Source organism: Lycorma delicatula, chromosome 9, assembly GCF_047948215.1.
Source record: "Lycorma delicatula isolate Av1 chromosome 9, ASM4794821v1, whole genome shotgun sequence".
NCBI lineage: Eukaryota > Metazoa > Arthropoda > Insecta > Hemiptera > Fulgoridae > Lycorma > Lycorma delicatula.
In genome coordinates this window covers 90,818,503-90,841,464 of record NC_134463.1, presented here as the reverse complement: position 1 = coordinate 90,841,464, position 22,962 = coordinate 90,818,503, and the positions used below count along the sequence as shown (strand labels likewise).

The window sequence follows — 22,962 nt, the reverse complement described above, 5'->3', positions numbered from 1 at the left end:
TCCTTTCGATTTTCCTATTGATTTTGAGGAGATTTTCTAGCCCAGTCAGATCTGCTGTTTCAATTTTGTATACGATCACTGGTTTGAAGGTGGTATTGAAATGTTGCAATTTTATGTTAATAGAAAGATTCTTTCTGTTTTTAATTTGGATTTCTAAATTTCAAAAGCTGCTTTCTTTATCCTGGTTTTACTAGTTATTTTTCCTAAATATTTAAACTGGACTGCGACATTTATTTTTCAAACAATTGATTAAGTTTACAGGTTAATCCAGAGATGCATAATAATAGTAATAAATATATTAAATTTTCTCTAGATTCTATATATTACTTTACAGCCCTTAAAATTTTATGAAAAAGTTTTACTAAATGACAAGTGAAATTGCATCTTGTCAAAAGTATTTGTATTTTTACCAATTGCTTCCCAGAATCAGTTGTATTTTGTGAAACTGACAAACAATTATTTTCAATTTCTATAAACAACAATAACTTACTTTCAATTTTACACCTTCAATAATGCTAACAAAAACAAGTTTTATATGCTAAAGGATAAATAGAAGAGATACATTAATTCAAAATTTACTAACAACTAAAAAAAAGCAAGCAAATATACAGATTTTAGTAAGCTCAATATGAATTAAGCAAAATTAAATCATAAAAACAATAAATAAATGCAGTGACCCTTCGTTTACTTTGACCCCATGTTTTCATCACAATGAGTAAAATAACATTTTACCAAATGAGTACCACTTTCGTTTTTGTACACTAAATACTGTTAATATTGGTATAATAGACATAATGTATAACATTTTTGAACAATATTTGAGTATGCATATTTCACACAGCCAACTGAATATTATTTAATACTGATATAATACTTTCAAAACAGTCCTAGTGTATAAATGATTAGTCAATAACTAAACCAACTGTTTTGCTGGTTCATGGTATTAAGTTATTTCTCTCCAAATTGGTCTCTTTAAAACTTCATATGATATATAAATTTAAAAAAATTTGTCATGTAAAAATCCAAATATTCAATTGCGAATGATCCTAATACTAGACAGTAATTGTGTGCATGAGCTAGTACTTGGAAATGAATGAAAATGTTTAAAACAATAACTAAAAATATATAGAAAACATGTTAAACAAATCTGGTTATTAGATTTTTTAAAATTTCTGTCTATAAATTAATAAAACTAATCGGTCCCAAAGATAAATTTTTGTACAATGATTCAGTAACTGAAGGGTTAAAAAAAAAGTTAACTACATAACTGAACATATATAGAATAAATAAGTCAAATTATACTGTTTATAAATAGCAGAAAGCATTAAAAATACAGTAAATGTTTAGTAAAATATTACAGAAAGTATTATGATTAATAAATACATACAAAAAAACAAAAGTTTATTTGAGTAAAAAATCAAGCAATTCAAAAAGAGATTATTAAAATAATCACAAAAAAATTCAGATGAAACAGTTAAACAATGTATAATAATAATAAGAAGCAAATTAGATCAAAACAAAAAAGAATGAAAGGTAAAAAAACAGATGATGGGTAATGACACATACCTCTTCATATGATGCAGTTGCCATTTTTGCTTTAATTGATTCTTCCCTATCACCATCCTTGGTGGAAGAAGAAGATTTAACGAATAATAGAAAACAGAACAGAAAGAAGAAAGAAAACAGAGATAGAGTGACAATCACTACACATACATATAGGTGCAATAGTACAATAAAAATACGAGAACATAAATAAAACTCAACCTACTATAAAATATACACAAGGAAATAATTTATTTAAAACAATAATATCTAATTACATTTATTTTTACAGGAAACAACAAGTGTTACAGTCTTGATAGTTCTGTAACTGAAAAGTACTACTCACAAGTAACATATTTTTGAAGCACAACTACTAAATAATAACCCAAGATTTAATTATCTTTAAATAAACTTGAAAACTCAAATACATATAGTAAAACCTTCTGACATAACATAAGAATGTATTTGTTTATCTTTTCACAAAACATTATAAAATGTCAGTTAGACATTCACAAATAAAATCTATTTATCAATCTGATGATAAAATATTTATATTAGTCAAATATGTTTCTAATAAAACAGTCAAAACAACTTTAAAATATACTTAAAAAGACAAATTTATATAAAAAAAATTAGAACAAGTGAATAAAACTGTTTTATATTTAACGTAATTTTCAAATTAATTTTCGTTAATCATTTTTTAAGATAATTAACGAAAATCTTATTCAAAATTATTTTAGTTTATATCAATTTGATTATTAACAAAATATTTTTATTAACTCTTTGATCAATGCTTATAAATAATTTTCACTTTAAATCTTCTATTGCTCCTATCGCTATAAAAAAGTACTATGAGAGACAGGAGAACTGTTATTATTAGATCTATGCAATAGAATACTTGAAGAAGGCAAGTGCCTGGATGACTTTCGAGATACAATTATGGTACCAATAGAAAATTAAAGAAATATAAAGTGTGAAGATCATAGAGCAATTGGCCTAATATCACATGCAACTAAGGTACTAAGGGTTCTAAATAAGAGGATGCACAGTAATTTGGATGGCAATGATGAGGAAGAACAGTACGGGTTTAGAAGAGATGTTGGAACAAGTGATGCTATAAGGCTGCTAAAAGTAATAGGTAAGAGATACATGGAAAGGAGGCAGAGTGTGTATGTTGCATTTATCGAAAAGATAAGGCGTTTGACAGAGTTAGATGGGATAAATTAATGTTCATTTTGAAAAAGAAGGGTGGTAACTTGAAAGAGAGATGGGTAATAAAAGAGCTGTACTACACCAGAGAATAAAAGTGAAGTTAGGAGATGAAATGACAGGAAGAATAGGAATTTGAAAGGGGAGTTACGCAAGGATGCTGCATGTCACTAACACTGTTTAGTACATATCTGGAAGAGATAATTAAATGCTATCTCAATGAGATAAGAGGAAGAAAGATCAGGGGAAGAAGAATAGAATCCATATGTTATGCTGATGACATGGCGGTACTGGTGGAGAACTAAGTAAATTAAATGAAATGCTTGATGACTTAAACAAAGCAAGCGAATGTCAGGGTATGAGGATCAACATAAAGAAGACAAAATGTACGGTATTAGGTGGAAAAGAGGAGAGAATTGACATTAGTTAGGAAATGAAGTTTAAGAGCAGGTGAAGAAATTTCAGTATTTAGGAAACTTTATAACTGATGTCCTGACTTGCACAGTAGATTAAAACAAGAATATAAAGAAGTAAGGAGACATTTAATAAAAAAAAAAGACTGCTGTGTGGATAGTTAAACTTAGCGTTAAGAAACACATTAATGAGATGTTTTACTTAGAGTATGATGCTATATGGAGCCGAAACATGGATAATGAGAAAGGCAGACGGAAAATGAATTGAGGCTTGTGAGATGTGGGTATGGTAAAGAATGATATATGTCAGACAGCAAGACCATAACAAATGAGAAAGTATTAAGAAGAATTAAAGAGAGCGGGAAAATGCTAAATGTTATTGAATATAGAAAAAAGAACTTGCTAAGACATTATATGAGAAGGTATCCAAGATATCAAATCTTGGATGGGATTATGGAAACAAGAAAATATGCTGAAACAAAGCTGTTAGCAAAGGATAGAATAAGGTGGAGAGCAGCAGCCATGACAGGACCTGTCCTAATGGAAGAAAACTATGAATGAATGAATTTTCTATTTGTATAGATATATAATGGAAACAGATAAAAATAGAAATAGAGTAAATAACAATATAAACAATAAATTTTTAATAAGGTATACATTAAACATATGTATACATTTTACACATTACCTATAATAATAAAAACTGCTGTGCAAAACAAATTGAGAAAAATTTTCCTTTATTTTTTTTTTTATAGTTATTTATTAAACAAATGAAAAATAATTCAATTTCAAATTAATGCAACTTGTTCTTTAAGAGCTAACAGCATTTTCCAGTGGTTTCCAATTTATGTAGCACTGTTGTTAATGGCATCTGTGTTAAAAAAAGTTAGAAAATCCTTTAAGTATGTATACATGTTTCATTTATTTTGTGTTTGTTCATTTAATATGTTGTTTTCATCAAATATTTTGTTTAAATGTACAATTACAAGGTCTATTCAAGAAATACGTAGACTGTTTGAATTGCTCGGGTCCAGTTGGTTCCGGTCAAATCCACTTGGTGTCGCCATGTTCATACAGATCAGCTGATTACAACGCATGATTGCAAATATTGGTTGCTTAGCTACGCGATTGTTTGTAAAGTGTGTTTTTTTATTTGGCAGATTTTAGAATGAGTAATTTGAACGAGCAACGGGTTGATGTGAAATTTTGTGTTAAACACAGAAAATCTGTGAGTGAAAGTTTTGATATGCTCAAGCCGGCTTACGGCGACGTTGCTATGATGCGTGCAACATGTTTTAATTGGCATGGGCGTTTTAAAGATGGTCGTTAGTCGATTGAAGATGATGAGCGTCTTGGATGTCCTTTCATATCAACTGACGACTCACACATAGACAAATCAACACCCTGGTTCAGGCAAATGGTCTGACCATCAGAGAGCTTGGTGACGAGTGTGAGATATCTGTTGAATCATGTTACGAGATTTTGAGCGAAAAATTGAAGATGCACCGCATTGCTGCGAAATTTGTTCCATGCCTGATGACGGGCGACCAAAAAGGCCATCGCTTCCAGGCTTGTCAAGAACTGCTTGAACGTTCAAAAGAAGATGAAAAGTTCTTGTCGAGGATCATAACAGGTGACAAATCTTGTGTGATCGAAACAAAGGTTCAATCGTTCTAGTGTGTGGGTGAAACATCTCCCAGACGAAAAAAAGCTCACCAAGTTCGTTCCAATGTGAAGGTAATGTTGACAGTTTTTTTTATGCTCAGGGCGAAGTCCACACAAGTACCTACTCCAATGCTCCATAGTGAACCAGACTTACTATATTGAATTTCTCAAACATCTGCGAGACGCTATTCGGCAGAAAAGTTCAGAAATGTGGAAGAATGGTGACTGGTTTTTTCATCATGACAATGCTCCAGCACATTCAGCCCTTAGAAATCGTGAGTTTTTGGCCAAACATTAGATCACTGCTCTTCTCCATCCACTCTACTCACCTGACCTCGCTCCTTGCGACTTCTTCTTGTTCCCCAAACTCAAAAGACCTTTGAAAGGAAGAAGATTTGAAACGATTCCCAAGATTGAAGCAAATGCGACGAAGGAACTGAAGAACATCACAAAAGAAGCGTTCCAGGAATGTTTCCAAAAGTGGAAATACCATTGGGATAAGTGAGCGTCGGGGAGGAGAGTACTTTAAAGGGGACCCAGACAAGTAACTTCTAAATAAAGTACATTTTGTTTTATGACGTTAGACTACGTATTTTTTGAACAGACCTCATATGTGAGAAATTGACAGCTTGTTCAGAAAATATTAAAAAATATATTTTCTGAACAAGATGGTAAAACATATAATGCTTTTAAATTATTCCAAAGTATCTATGAAAGCTAATTAGTAGCAGCAATTCTTCAGTGGACTTTAGATTAGAACTGTTGATGTACAGCCTCCATCTTAAATATTTTAGGAAATGCCTTAAGTGCTCCACTCGCACAAAACAATGCTGCACCAAGTGTGTTTTAAATGCGTGTATATTGAATATTAATGCTATATTTTAATAAGTAATTATATAACAAACCTTACTGCATTTTTTATTTTTTAGAAACTTCTTAATGTCCTATACAAGAAAAAGATTCTTTATTTTGAAAACTATATGTTTTTATTTAATCACTTTTTCCTCAATATTTTGAAACCTTAATTTCTAAATCTTGTACAACTGGAAAACCTGGCTAAATTCATCTTATAAAAAATATTTACTTTTTTAATTTCTGTACATGTAGAGTTTAAATGAAGCAAAAAAACAATGCACTAAATTTTAGAATTAAAGAAAATCATAATGCCATTCTAGTTACATCATGAGAACTAGATAACTGCTATGATTTTCTGAATCAATTATTTAAAAAAATGTTAATTCTGGTACTGTATTTTATTTAGTGTTTCTAAATACAGTCTAAACATTATTCATCATTAAAAAAATGCAAACAATAAGACAATGTAAAAAAGGAAAATATAAAGATATGCTGTGAAACCTCAAAATATCAGTAAATATTTATATAATATCAGTCAATAGATTTATATTATTAATTGCTAAATGTTAGATAGGTCACAAACTGAATGATTAAACTGAAATCTATCAATAAACAAGTTTTTAAAATCAAAGAACAAAAATAAGGCTATTATCCAATATTCTATTATTTTATTTTAAACATAATAGTTATACTCAGGTTTTAGTGATATGAATAAATTGTGGGCATACAATTTGTACCCAAGCTTCAAAATGTTATCAGATGTGAATCTATGTTTTCAAATATTACAGAATAAACTTGCACTCAGTAATACAATTATAAATGTAAAGAACAAGAATAAAGCTTATGTAATTGCATAAAAATTGGAATTAAAATATTAATTTTTTAAACAAATTCACACTACTTGCAAGGTAGTATGAATATTGTAAAAATGAGATCTTTCAGAGCAGAAAGGGATGGAGAAATGGATCTGTAAAACAGAAAATTAAACAAACATATTCACCATGAACTGTACATTAACCATTTTAAATAAACAAGAAAATAATATTGACGACTGTGAACATACCAAACTAGTAGCATGGATCTATATAAATCCTGAAATATACTCATATATGCCTAAGAACAGAAGTCACAGTCAAGAATTCAATGACTCATTTTTTTAATGGTAAATAGCTAAATAAGTAAGAACGCTTGAAATTTAATAAAAAAAACAAAATAAAAATATTACAGAACCAACTTCAGAAATTATAAGAACTTATATTAATTCAGTCTAAACTTTGGCCATTAGGCATGCTATTCGATTCAAGCGTGATAATTTTACTAAGCTGATAAACCTTAAACAACGCAAAAAACAATTACATAAAATAAAGAAATATAATTGGTCAGCATGATTAGAGAAAATACTTTGCTTATTATCATATTACATAAAACTTTCAGCACAATCAATTAGAAGAACATTGATCAAAGAGAGAATATTAATCAAATATAAACAATTATTATTTTGCAAACAAAGATTAACAAAATTAAAACATATATATTTATCAATAAATCAGCTTACCTTCCAGATAAATTCTCCACTTGAAGACGAATGATCCTCTGATTCGGCATCAGACATATCACTTTCCCAATCAGGAGTGTATCTATCACCATCACAATCTCTTTCGATAAAAGATGTAGTCATCAAATCATCATTTTCTAATTCATGATCATTCTGATTAGTTAAATCAAGAAGTTGGCTAATAGTTGGTCTCCACGTACCTTTATCGGCATCTTCAGGTGAAGGCATAGGAGCCTTCGACTGCAATTCTGCTGTATCTAGAGCTAAAGTCAAATTATTCATTTTTTTCGACTGGACTGTATTGTCTAATGAAGTTGAAGCTGGTAATGGAGTTAAAACTTTTTTATTTATTCTTAGTACTTCACTTGCCAAAAATCTTAATGATGGTACTATTTTTATTGAATCTTCACCATCATTCGATGAAATACTTAACGACATTTGAATGTCAGCTAAACTTTTAGTTGTATCAAAAGTTGGTGTTGATGAAAATGATGAGACCATTGAACTATTACTATCAGGGCCAAAGGGAAAATTAGGAGAAGATAATGCTAATGTAGAATTTAAATCTAATGTTTTACATTTTTTATCAGAATCTTGTACAGATGAATCACTGTTGCATTCAGAGTTCTGTGATTTTTTTGCTTCCTGTTCCTGAATCTGTTGTTTTTCTATTTGAACTGATTCTGGTATAAGTTCATCACTAGATGGCCAACTTTCTTTTGATAAAACAGTAACTGGCAAACAATGTTCAATATCTTTAGGATTTTCAATAACTAAATCTGAAGAGACTCTAGTTAAAGGGAATAAGACTGATTTTAACCAATCTTCTGAATCATCTAATGCTTTAGAATTTTCTAACACATCAAGGGGATTGTTTTTAATATAACTGTCCTTGTCTGAAATTAAGAGATCATCTAATGAAAAATTGGGTGATAACTTATTAATACTGTTATCGTGTTCAGGATTTAAATCTTCAAATAATGGTAAATTTAACAAAATCTCTTGCTTTGAAACATCACTCTCTCTGTTATGGTTATTACTTTTATCATTAGTAACAACTTCTTCTGTTTTTTCAATACATTTATTACTACTAATGTCATTTGCATATAAAGTATCATCCTTATTAGATGATAAACTTATAAAATCTAATTTACTGATAGGAGTTTCAGAATTTTTCTGATTAATATCATAATCTTTAATAACACCAAGTTCATGTAGGTCATCAATTATTTCTGCTGCAATATTAGTAGGTCCAATTGAAATCTGTTCGACTTCATCACCAGTCTCCCCGAGATCAAATGGTAAACTTGGAGGCCCGCTATCGACAAATTCTGAATGTAATGATGATGGTGATAAAAAATTTGAAAGATTTCCAGTATCTGTTGAAGAAAACGATAAAGCAACACCAGTTCTTGATGATCTACTTGACACTGGAGATATACTATCTGGAGTGAATGTATCAGTATTGATGGAAGGTGATGTTTCTGGGAAATTGCTTTTATCTATTACTTTCTGTCCGCTAACAAATGCCAAGTGTGATTTCGGTCGTGGACTTTCTAAAAGTCTTGCTTCATTAGTTTCGGTATCAACAATCAATAGATCATCACAATCTTCTTGATATTCTTCTTTTACTTTCATTTGTTTCTTTTCTTCAAGATCTACAAGAACTATAGCTGCATCATCACTTTCTAAACTTTCTGATTTACAAAGATTCATGGCTATTTTAATGTCTTCTTCAAAATTTTTTGATGCTTCAGTCATACTGTTTCTTCGTTCTAATAACAAAACAGGACTCGACCTACCAGATGTTTCGTTACTACCTTGTAGATCCAATATTAGTGAAGACTGATTAGAACTAACACTTTCTCTTTCTTCAAGAATAGGAGATAACGGTACAGGATAATTTCCATATTCGATAACCATATCTGCACGTTCTTCTTCAGGGGATGTAGATTCTTCTTCACCATCCTTCCTTGTTATACTTTGTTGTTGAGCACAAGGTAATTTTTCTTTTAATTCATTACGAATAGCAGTAACAAATTCTTCATCTAAATGAAAAGAAACGTAACTTGTATCATCACGATTTGAATCCTGAGCGACAGGTACAGGGTACCAACCGCTTGATTCAGTTGATTCATAATTACTTGATGGTGGATGTAAATACCAACCGGTAGTCTTTTCTTCTTGAAATTCATTAAATGTTGATAAACACTGAACTTCATCCGATTCTTCTGAATTAGGTTCAGTAACTGTTTTACTAGTAGTATTATTTTCGTGTTCATCCTCTTTTCTGTTATCGACATTGGATGGTTCTTCTAAATCCACTAATGTATCGTTTGAACACTGAAGAGTACAACTGTTTGATGGAAAATTTGATTGAGCACAAAATTCACCAGAAGATGAACTGATTTCATCTTGTAATGCAAAATACTTGGATTCCTTTTTAGTATAAGCTTCTTCTAATTCAGCTTCTATATCTTCCAGATTATATTTTTCATCGCATGCATCTTCAACGCTTTCACTTAAACTTCCTTTGTCACGAAAACCTGAATCGCTACTTCTTTCATCATCAGGTGTTAATAGTTTACCTTCATCTTCCTCATCATCAGCACCACCCTCGCTTTTTAATTTAAAACCCTCTGAAAATTTGGCGACATTCTCTAAACGTGTTTTGACTTCATTCATTTGTATATCCCTATCTTGATTAGAATAATCATTGTACAAATTAAAATTCCTATCTATATTTTCTGAAATAAAGATATCTCTGTTGTCTTGATAATCATTATTAATAATGCAATTATCAACATGAACAACATTACTTTCTCTATCTGAGAAATCTAAATTAATTTTATTCAAACGTTCACTGACTTCATCCTCATTCTGATCTTCAATAACTGTATCTTCACTAGTCATATCAGTTTGAGAACTACTTAAACTATCTAGACCCTGTTGCTGAAGATGCTGGTTATGATCAAATTGAATATTTCTAAATGAGTCTTCATTTATCATACGTTCTTTTAATGAGTTTGTCAAAAATCTATCCCAATTATTTATATTATCATCTTTATCAGTATCTTCAACTTCACATTCATCAGTTCCATTTGAATCATTTTTAGAATAATCAATATCACTACAATTCATCTGCTTACCATTAGTTGTTTTAAGTCCTTTAAAGTAATCTAAAGTATAATCTTCACACGATCCGAGTATTACTGAGTACTGGTTGACAGAAATATTATTATTACTATTAGATTCATTAGTGGATGAAATATTTGAACTATTCAAAGTACATGCGCTATCGATTGTTTCATGTTTTGGTTCGAGATTAGATAATTTCAATTTATCAATACCACAATTTTTTTCTTTAAAATTATAAATATTAACAGAATTAGAATCAAATGATTTTCTCAGATCTATATCAGATATTTCAAAATCTTCTAAGAAATTGCCTTCATTTTCAATACTTCTTTTCATCCTATTTTTAACTGCTGATGTTAAAATATCTTCTAATTTATCTTGATCACAATTATTACCATCATCATTTTCATTATTTTCCCCATCAATACTATCATTATCATTATCTGTATCGGTATCAATATCATTTGAAATTAAGATACGGAATTTTCTAGGTTTGAAATTAACACCTGGGTAAATATTTTCAATATTGTTTTCATTAATACTCATATCCAATTCATTTACTTCAGTTACAACAATCTGTGGAATGTTTTTTGCAGTATCACATGGAGAATTTAATTCACTACTTTCATCTGTTTTAGTTAAGTCATTTTCAACTACTGTAGTAACTTGTTCAGAACTCTGAGATGATGATTCTAATTCTGACAATGAAGTTTCTTTGGAATCTAATAATTCTTGTACCGATATATTATTAGAATCAGCAACAGAGTTTAATACATCTTTATCAAGTAAGTTTTCATCAATTAACTCCTTAGAATAACAATTTATTTCATCGATTGGTTTAGAACAGAATAAATCATTTTCTTCAAGATCCTTTAAGAATAATTCTTCATTTTCTAACTTAGGTTGAAATTCTAAATTTACTTGATTGTTTTCTTTTAAATCCACACCTATATTAGAATTATCTGTTAACAATGAACTTTGGTGTTCAGATTCATTACACAAAAACTCAACAGTGTTAATAATACTATCTCTTACCTCGGGACTTGTAAATAATTTTTTATTTTCTAGTTCTAGTAACGTTTGTTCACATTTTACATTAACTTTACAATTTTCTTGTAAATCTTCATTTGAATTTTTTTTTGGTAGTAAACTAGTATCTAAAGATTCTTTCTCCAACAATGGAGCAGCACTAATAATATTTTTTTCTATTTCACAACTTAACTCTTTATTATCTAACGCTAATGATTTTTGTTGCTGTTCAATATTAATTTTAATGTTTTCTTTTAAATCATTATCTTCAATTGAATTTTTTTTTAAAAGTAAGTGGGAATATAAAGATTCATTTTCTAAAAACTGGATAAGACTATCTTTTACTTCTTTACTTGTAAATAAATCATTATTTTCAAAATCTGATATTTTTTGTTGAGATTCAACATTCATTTCCTTTTCTTTCACTGCATCGACATCTTTCTTTGAATTTTCAGTTAAAAGCTTATTAGATAATGATTCATTCTCTATTACCTGAACAGTATCAAAAATACTGTCTTTAAATTCTTTATTAAAAGCAAAATCAGGAGAAATATTTACTAACTGTGATCTAACAGGCACCCTATTCACAACATCTTTATTTTCTTTATTTACTGTTTCACTTTTTATTTCATTACGTATTTGAGGTAACAAATGTTCAGAATCATTTAATAAAGATTCATTTGTGTTGTTCACAGGATTACTAATTTTAGTTAAACTATTATCATTTTCACATAATTTTTTAACTTCTTTACTTTCCACAACAAGCTCTCCTAGATGTTCATTAAATGACTTTTTAAATCTATCATCATCTTCAATATGACTAGTTACACTATTATTTACATTATTACAATCTGAACTACTTTCTAAATTTTTTTCTTTATCTGGTTCTTTTTCCGAGGCTTCGTCACCTAAAAAATTGACCTCTCTATTTTCACCTTTAGTAGTCTGCTGTGGAGCAGGAATTCTATTGATATCTTCTAAAGTCAAAGATGCATTTCTAGATTCAGCATCTCGAATTTTCCAGGCACTCTGAAGCTGTTTCAAAGACTCCTGAAATTCTTCTCCGAGAACAGCCCCTCTAATATTACCCTCACTACCAAAACCGATAGTAGTCATGGTAGTCAAATAAGGTCCTGGACGATTATGCCCGAGTCTACGGGATTTTTCAATCGAATACTGACGTGTTAATGAAGGCAAAGAATCTGATTCATCGCTGCCTTCGCTGTTCTCAATATGAGTTAATATCATTAAATCGGCAACACTTCTTGATTTTTCTTTTACTTTTTCTGAAAATTCACCCCTTTCGACACGACCTCGCCACGTTTCTTCTTCGGTATCAGATGATGAATCCTGTCGAATACCTAAATTATCATCCTGTAAACTATCAAGTTGTGATATATTAGTAATTAACCCTAATCTAAAATCTAAAGTCGGGTTCTGATCAGAAGTACTCGGTTCTTTTATCGGACTTCCATGTTTACTGGATGCTTCAGAAGATGATGATGTCTTTTCTAAAGCTAATGCATCATCTAAATCACGAATTGCTTCTGATATTTTTTTAACAAATTTAACATCCTCTTCATTCGTTGTATCGACACCTTTCAACCATGAATCAAACTGTTCTGTATCGCTCTGTGTATGAGTATGTTGTGGAGAATGTTCTTCAGATGTGGCAATCTGTACTGGAATGTCTTCTAATGAACCTCTGAGATTAGTTAAACTCGGAGACAACTGTCGTTTTAAAGTAGCCGATGGAGTAAAAAAATCACCCCCAGAACTGCTTGCAACTGATAATTGAGGTGAAGTAGTGGCAGGAGATACATCAGATGATTTTCTTTTAGATATATCAAGATCAGCTGATTTTACATCTAAATCGACACCAGAATCAAAATCGCTTTTTAATGTAACGACATCCAATTTTTGGTTATCAGTAACAGGTATTGTGTTTGGTTTTAATGTTTCCCAACGACGTTCAAAATCATCTTCTGAATCTAAAATTCTTGATACCTGAAGGTGTTTTAACATTGCTATGACATGATCTAATGTAGCTCTTTGATTCTCATCCCGCCAACACATTTGCATTAAACTGTACCTGAAACAAAATTAAAATAAATAAAATTCTGTAGTAATAGAAACATGATTTGTAAATTGAAATTACTATCTTAGTTGGCAAACTCTTTAAAATATGTAAGTTTTCTTTCTCATAAGCTTTTAATAATTTGTAGACAAAAGAAATACTGCAATCAGTTCAGAACTATGTAACAAGAAAAACAGTTTTTATAGTTTATTTAAGTTTTTTCTTAATATTTTTGCTGTCACTTTAACTTAAGTTATTCCTTTTAATTTTATTTTAAATGACACGATAAATTCTGTACAAAAATTTATTTTCTAGTGTCATTCCTTTCTTATATTTACAATGAATGTGGAGGAAAAATGCAGTTACTATTCTCAAATTTTGTTTGTATTGAATTCAGTGCTCATATGGTGAGTAACTGACATTTAGAACTACGGTTGGTTTCCTTGTTTATAATTGAACATTAATTTTATTACCTCATTACAGCCACAAAAGCAAACGCTTAGGCATGAACTGCCTAATAAATAACTAAATTAATAATAATTTTATGGAATAAAGTGTAATAAACTTCAGATACTTGTTAGCATCAGTACTTCCATCAATGCATTTCTGAAAATTTTTCCTTAATTATAAAAATTTCTCTAACATTATTTAAATCTTTTACCACAGTCTATACCCAAAAATAATTAAACTATTAATAAAACAAATCAATATTCAATTATACTAAGTTCATGATTCTATAAAAGAGCAAGCATTCAGAATCTTTGTTTTCTGTTGTTATAAACTACTCGGTTTTTCAATTTTAATTTTTTTTAAGTGGCTGGTTGCTATCAGTCATTGGCGATTAAAAGATGTCAACAGCATGTAACGAACTACAATCAGCTTATTTAACTCTAGTGATTGTAGGAACCAGCTACAGAATATCACTTTGGAATGCTGACATTTATCCTTACTTTACACATATTAATTTTCAAGATTGTATTCTTTAAGATGTTCAATATGTTGTAGAATCATTAGGTTTTAATAGATGCAGTTTAGAGTTTTACACAAATATCTGTTTCTTGATTAAATCAAAACTACACTAGATTTAGGACCATCATTAAATGTCTAAATATAAAATACTAAAGAAGTCAAAAATAACTGGCTCTCGAAGATTAAATTTTACTACTAATATTTATATTTGCTAACATTAATATGTAATTAATAATTATGTACTCAATAATGCTTTAATACAGGGACACTATTTTAGATTTTTATCTGCTTCAAACTAATGCAGTCATATCTTTTAGAAATAAAATGTTATTTCTTTACCTTTCTGTTAAAAATCATTGTTGTATATAATTTAATCATTTTTAAAAACCTTTAAGACTTTAATAATCTTTCAGAAGCAGAAAAATTCTGAACTTTAAATCTGCTTAGAGGCTATTTGAATTTTTTCTTTATAATACTAAGTTAAACAAACCTTCTAAGCAACTTTTTATGTAAATGAAAGATAAGCAATGATAAATTTCTTGACCATTAGGAAAATATGATTGAAAAAAGGATTCTACTTTATTATTACTTTCCTGCCTAGCACTATAGCAGAGCTATAGCTTTAGAAGGGAAAGTATTGTAATCGGTCCAATTTGGGCATATGCAGATTTCACCGGATCTTTAAGGTTTGACACCTAAGAACCCAAAAAACACAAAAACTGGATGTAAATGTTCGCATGTACATGTGTGTGTATGGTGTTTCACATCTTCTATCTCCAGAACTACTTGACCAATTTTGGTCAGATTACTTCTATTGAAGTAATCAAAGGCACATTTGTTAATTCTCTTAGGTCTTATTTCTCTTATGCACATTTGTTAATAATTAAAAAATAATAATATTTTTCAAAAATAAATTTTTACAAATCGCACCCCCACCCACAAAAATTCAGCAAATAAACTAGTGGCAAATTGGGTATAGTCATTAGTACCCCCTCTCACCACAAGGAGCACTAGTGTAGCACTGACTTGCAGCTGCTGTAGTTGTCTGCTATGTTGTGATATCACAGTAGTAGAATTAAATAAATGAATGATATTTAAAGTGTAAAAAAGTATTTGAAGTGGTTGCTAGTACCGCCACACTCATGTGAATGAAATATGGTATGCACGTGCGTTTTAGTTAGAATCATTGAATTAAATAAACAAAAATATTATATTTAAATAAAATGATAAATATTTTTAATTAAGTTGTGTGTGTGTACGCCGTGTATAAAAAAAAGCCATGTGATTGCAAGTCCTAAACTGTTAAGTCAGCTTTTTTTTCACACAATTCAAATGCAGTAAAATAGCAACACTTCAAGAAAAATAAAAAAAGAAGCTATACAATTAATTTCAACTAAAAAGAAAATCAATGTTTACATTACATATAATGATAATTTAATATAGTGTGATATATAAATGAACATTATTTGGTTCTTTAAATATTTGTTAACAATATTTCATTATAGTGACCCACTGTAATTGCATAATTCACAGTTACACTAAAGTAATTATAGCAACCAGTCAAGAAATACATAGCAATTTTAAAATGCAAGGTTTTTCTTTCTATTAACCTGTATTCACAAGCGATATCTTCCAAGACTTATTAAGATCTTCCTTTTAAACATTTTCATGAATAACATGCACAATAATTACAAAGCGATTACACAGTACCCACAAATTGAATTATTGGGAGTAGACCTGAGATTTGGAACAATGGATTAATAATTAAGTATTAATATTTAACTTCTATTTAAAACACTAAAAACCCCAATTACTGACGTTCAGCTATATGTTCATTCATTATGATTCAAGAATACTGATTTCAATACTCATTAATTAATTTATTGATTTTGATGTTCAAAATATTCAACAACCAATCACAAGCATTATAACGGAGGAGTTCTTGTACAACAAGAATTACATACGTAAAAGTTTTATTAAAGAAAAAAATTAAATCATTATTACTTACAAATGTGCCGTATGGAGAGATGGATAAGTTGGCGGCGGTAATATAAGTCCTTCTTTACCTAAAACCCTTACGATGACTTGTTCATCTGATAAGGAAGTATAGGGAAGTGCACCAAACTCACATACTTCCCACAGTAAAACACCAAAACTCCAAACATTAGCACACGCAGTAACCTGAAAATGTAAATAATATATAATGAATTAATCATTTAAGTATAATATAAAGACAAAATTTAAAAAGAGAATCAATAAAAAAATCACAAAACTTTAATTCTTAAATTTGCGTTTGTTTCACATAACCTCACATTGAAATGTTTACTTTTTGGATTTTGAGAATCATATAAACCTCCAGCCCATAATAAATAATTTTTTAAGAGAAAAGAAATTATTTTTACTGAAAAAAAACATGGCTTTGTTTGCTAAGGTTAATTAATTAATACTGTATTTAAAAGTTTCAAATTTACTATATTTTTCAAGTATATCACATTTTTTTAATTTAAACATTAAAATAAACTACTATTTCTTTGAATTAAAAACTTATGAAATTATCTTCATTGGTAATGTAATAATAAAATTAGGCTAGACTAAAATGAATGAATAATGATAAGTAATAGATCACCTTTACATTTACCGACACAAATATCTAAGTAATAATTATAAAAAAAAGTTTCAAAAAATACAAACATAATTGAAAGCAAAAAAAGTGATGGAGTAAAATCTATTATATGGAATTTAGACCCAAGAACAATAAGTTTTTCTAATGTAAGTCACATTTTTTATGATATAATTCTTAATAAAAACTAGTAGAAACCAAAAGAAACTTTTAATTTCAAAATTAAAAACCACATTCCAAAAGAATATAAACACCATAAATACAAAAGTCAAAAATTTTAGTAAAATATGGAATAACAAAAAAATCCCTAAAGATTGGAAGACTGCACTCACCCACCCACTTCATAAAAAAGGATTCAAAACAGACCCAAATAAGTACAGGGGAATTTCACTTTTGGAAGTTACATAGAAGATTCTATCTAATGCTCTTCTTAATTGTGCTGAACCTCAACTTGTGAATATCGAGAAGGATTTAGGAAGAAAAATAGATCTTACACAGAGCAAATCTTTAATCTCAAACAAAGAGAAAAATTCAAGAATTCAAATCATAAAAAAATATTATGGAATATTGTATATGTCAAAACAGAACATATAACTTTTATTGATTTTCAAAAAGCATATGATTTGGTAGATACAACATCACTTTTTTCAAGATTAACAGAATTAGGTTTAGATAACAAAACAGTACACTTATTCGAAGCAACATTAACTAATACATACTCTAAAATAAAATTTCTGAGAGAATTATCAGATCCTTTTCCCACTGAAACCAGCCTAAGACAAGGAGATAGACGTTCTCCACTACTTTTTAACTGTAAGCACTGTTAAAAAGAAAAAATAAAAGAAAAATTTTAGGTCCTAAATTCCAAATAACAAACTTTATACTAAAATTAAAAAACTATCAAACACGATACTGAAAAGACGAAGTATATTTTACTTCCATTTATTTAGAATGAATAACAGTTGATTGACTGAACAAATTTTTGATTTCTTTCAAAGTAAAAAAACTAAAGGCAAATGATTTACACAAGTCCAAGACCTAAAGGAACTGAAGAAATTATAAGAGAAAGAGAAATTTTAAAGAGAATATTAAAAGATGAAAATAAAAGGTTTCAAGAAGCACCAAAACGCAAGAATAACAGAGCTGAACTTTCTGAAGAATGAAGGAAAGAGATATCAGAAAGAATAAACAGGTACTGGGCAGTTAGAAAAACAGAAAAAAAAGAAACAACTGCAAATAAATAAATAAATGATCTAACGTGTTCCACGATGAAAGATTCGAGGAAAAAACTAATAGGTAAGAACATTATACAAATATAATAATGTATACTGTTAACATTTTACTGAAGATCTGAGTAACACAAATATCCACATTATTATTACTGAAATTTCATTTTTCCTCTAGATAAATTTTAAACTATTTATTTATCTATTTCAAATAATCCAATCAATTTTCATCATTCCTGTAAATTTTTTCAATAATTTTATTCATGACTGTGGTGCCAAGCTCAAATTCTGATAGTGTACTATTAAATTATTTAGAATAATTTCTAAAAAAATACGATGAAAGCTAGAACTTAAGACAGTTAAAGAATTAAACTATTAAAAAATTACACTAAAAAATTAAACTATTACAGTTTCTAATGACAAAGAATAAGATTTAACATACAAACCTGTTTAGTTTCAATTGTTGTATCTGTACAATGCAGAGATTCTGGAGAACACCAACGTATTGGTATGGCCATATCTCCAGCTATGTAATAATCATCCTATAAGCAATAATTAACAAAAAAATTATAAATACTCTTATTTTTCTACTAGCATTTGAGATATAAAAATTTCTTTAATGATAGGCAGACAATTTTTTTTTCAAATTTAATGATCCTTAATTTGATTGCAGTTGTTTATACTTTATACAAAATTCTGAAATCTAACAAGTTAAGAGGATTAAAGCTAACTACTAACAAGGTATTTCATATCAGAATTCTTCAGTTTACAAGTCAACTGCTCCTCAGTAAGAAGCACTTTATTTATTTAAGCTTGTTTATTTTACAGTAATAAAAATAATCTTTAAACTATTACAAACTGTAGAAGCAAAAACAGTGCAAAATATGAAAAAAAAAGTTGCTTACATTTACAGAAAAATTTATTTTCTGATACATAAATGATAAACAGGATGATAAAAAAATAAAACATGAAAATACAACGTAAATATTTATATTTATTAATAAAAGTACATTGTATAATCAACCAATTTAAATGAAGGTTTGTAGAATTATTTTATCAAACAAGCAAACTTGTACATGAAAGGTTATTTTATTTTAAAAAACAGAGCCTCAATCTGTTTTGATCATTAAAAAATGAAAACTGTTTATTCTAACTGGTATTTGCTTTAAAACTTAAAGTAACTGAGAGAAAAACGCAAAATATTTTTTAAAAAAAACAAATTTTCTTAAAAATTAAAATACGAGGGCTGGTCAGAAAGTAAGGAATGTTTCCACCTGACGCCGCCAGGCGCACACCAATCGTATATATATCGGTGTGCTCATGCTCGGCACTTCAGTCAGCATCCAGCCGTGACAACGGGAACATCTCCGCACTGCCCGTTTTTTTATATACAAATTTGAAATGTGTGCTGCAATCGAAAATCCCGTCAGTTGAGAGGTGCGGTCTGTGATTAGTTTTTTGTTGGCAAAAAACTTAAAATCAATAGAAATTCATCGGGAACTGTGTGAAGTGTATGGGAACAACGTAATGAGTGAAAGTTCTGTCAGGAAGTGGTGCATTCAGTTTAAAAATGGCCGAACAAACGTTCACGATAAAGAGAAGAGTGGACGTCTGAGCACTGACGATCTAGTCTCCAAAGTTGACGAAAAGATTTGTGAAAACCGCCGTTTCACAATAACTGAGCTTTCTCTATGTTTCCCACAAGTTTCAGGGACTTTATTATTTGAAATTGTTTCACAAAAGCTAGGCTACCACAAATTTTGTGCAAGATGGTTGCGTCACTGAGTGGTTGAGATCACAGGCGGCAGAATTCTATGACACAGGAATTTCAAAGCTTGTCCACCGCTATGATAAGTGCCTGAATTTGTATGGTGACTATGTTGAAAAGTAGTATTTTAGTCCCTCTTTCACATGTATATAATAAAAAGTTTTTCTTGTACTTGGTTTTTTAAAATTCCAAAACGTTCCTTACTTTCTGAATAGCCCTCATAATTTAAGAATTTTCCTTACTTTTAAAATTTTAGAAGTCTTTAATTGTTCAGTGTACTGAAAATTTTTCAGTAACACATGATCTATTTCAAAATTAAAAATAACTAGGTGTTATCAAACTGGAAAATGAAGGCTAGTATTTAAGGACTCCAGTGGAACGAATCTTCTTTACGAATCATAAATGAGTTTTCCACTAATAACATAATCAGATGTTGCTTTACTGTAGTTCCTATTTTTTCCAAAATTAAAAAAAAGTTTTTAACTTAAATGAAGTTCTATTTCATATATTTTAAATATTTAACTTTCAAAAATTAGACGTAAAAAAAAAATTACATTACATAAATAAAATTAAACAGTATCTTCGGTTTGCAAAGCGACAGTCTGTTGTAGATAAATCAACATGAAAGAAGGCAAACTTAAAACTTTCCTTGAGAATGAATTTGGAAAATCCAACAATGGTTGAGTTTAATCATCAAGTGCAGATCAGCATTAACAACAATTACTATTACATACACTCACTCACAGGAATGAATACTGTGTTTGCAGTGATGGGTTGAGTTTGTTGCTGTCACAGCCCTGAAGTAAGCATAATTGTTCACATGAATAAAATTCTTAATATAAATTTTAATTTTAGATAAGCATCACACCTCTGTTTAATTCTTCCTAAATCCCTAAAAATTAAATATAGTAGGTCGACTTATATGCTGGGGTTTGTAATAATATGTTAAAACAAATGAATAGGATTAACAATTCTGGATCATGAGAGAAAAGGAAACCATACCATAAATGTATTCAAAGCAGATTAATGTAAAAAGAATGAAATACAAATCTAATCTATAAATATAATAAATTTACCTAGAAATTACATTTTTAAAGTAAAGTACAGATTACCTTATATGTTTCAATGCTTGTTCCATAATCACCAACTTTAACTTGCAAATCTGAGGTAACCAAACAATTTCTAGCAGCAAGATCCCTGTAATTAAATAAATTAATTAACCATGTAACACAAAAAAAAGAATCATGAATTATATTGTATACTATTTATCACTTGTTCTAAGTAAATGAAAATACATAGATTATTAATTTATAATTATAACTGATCTTCTAACTTATACCTACCAATATATATACTCAATAAAAGTATAAATGGTTCATCATTCACTCCATCTTTCTTAAGCTAATACACAATTACATAAATGAATGGATCATACTCAGCATTATGCAATGTTTTACTTCGTAAGAACCTATTTTGCCAACGTCCTACTAAAAATCTGGGGTTGAGTCATACAACTGCATTTAGAGGGGAATACATATTTAGAGAGGAATAAGGGGTTACATTTTATATAAAATTAACCTTTCAAGTCACTAACTAAAATTTTACAATGAAGAAATTTGTGGAAGTAATTACTTCAATTCTGCACTAATTATGCCATTATTGCAGAAATAACTGTAATTTTTCTTTACTTCTTTCTTTTAATCTCAATGGACTAGTGGACTGAAGGACCTGCGTAGCTGATGATAAACAAAAAAAGTTGAAATATATAATAAAATTATTAAAACTAACATTTAAAACAAAAAAGTTTTTTCACACGACTGCCCAAAAAGGAGTGTAATGTATTTATGATGTATGTATATGTTTGTTTCACTGTAGTAGCTCAATGGCTGAAATGATTTAGGTGTTTGACCCCGTGTTCGAATCATTACATTATCGGGAGTGTCTTAGGCTGTATAATATGTATACATACATACAAATATATATGTAGTAGTGGAGACTTTCCGGTTGAAGCACAAACTTTAATGAACTGAATTATTGAACTATGAACTGTGTGAGCTAGGTTTGAACTGAATGATTCAAATCAACTGAATGAATAATATTAGAAAAATAATAGAATTAAATTTACGTTAAATAAAATAAAATTAAATAAATTTAAAAAAAAATTGTTTAATAATAATGGCCTTCCCATGGGGACTGTGTGTGAGGCTAGAATGGTTAGGTGATGTGAGCACCTCGTGCAAGGCTAGACCAATCATCACCACTAACTGGTAAGATACAGAGTACTCCTGGGGTGCTCTTATATCTCTTCAAAGAATCAACTGATTTTCAAAATTCAAACGGGGTACCTGTTAGTAGGTTGAAGGCTATCTTTTGCATGCATCAGGTACATTCTTGATCTAACAGATCACAGTTATTCGGAAATGTTGTTATATCTTCACAATCAATCAAACGATTTTCAAAATTCAAATGGGGTATTTGCTAGTATAATACAAAATCACAAATCAGAACAAATGGAGCAATGTTTTTTTTTTTTTTTTTGGCAGTTGTGTTTTTTAATTTTTAATATTTATCTCTTGTATTATTTACCATTATACCTTATATTGTATATACAATAGTACATGTTAATACTTATATAGTAGATGTTAATAGTACATCTTAATACTGAACTACAGTAAACTATTAGGTCATTTTAACACATATTACTTTATTCTGACTGATACATTAATAATGACTGAGTCAATAAAGGCAAACATTTTAATTTTGCCTTGCTCTATTCTTCCTGGGCACAGAGCAATGAGATTGGAAAAACTTAAAATTGAAGAAAAAATATTTCATTTGAAAAGTAAGCTAAACTCTAGTTTAAAAGATTACAGAGTGTTACATTTTTCTTCAATGT

At 29.3% G+C, this 22,962-nt stretch overlaps 1 protein-coding gene across 3 annotated transcripts in view; it reads right to left on the bottom strand.

Moving 5' to 3' along the window:
* The window catches only part of LOC142330294 (uncharacterized), a 298,879-nt gene that overhangs the window by 41,579 nt on the left and 234,338 nt on the right, over positions 1-22,962 (bottom strand). For 2 of the 3 annotated variants that reach the window (XM_075375505.1, XM_075375507.1), the window contains exons 7-11: positions 21,179-21,263; positions 18,745-18,840; positions 16,461-16,633; positions 7,240-13,498; positions 1,567-1,623 (exon numbers count right to left, since the gene is read on the bottom strand). In XM_075375505.1, coding sequence (XP_075231620.1) covers positions 1,567-1,623; positions 7,240-13,498; positions 16,461-16,633; positions 18,745-18,840; positions 21,179-21,263 — 6,670 coding nt within the window. The remainder of the gene's footprint in view (positions 1-1,566; positions 1,624-7,239; positions 13,499-16,460; positions 16,634-18,744; positions 18,841-21,178; positions 21,264-22,962) is intronic. The other variant, XM_075375506.1, reaches the window with a different exon arrangement.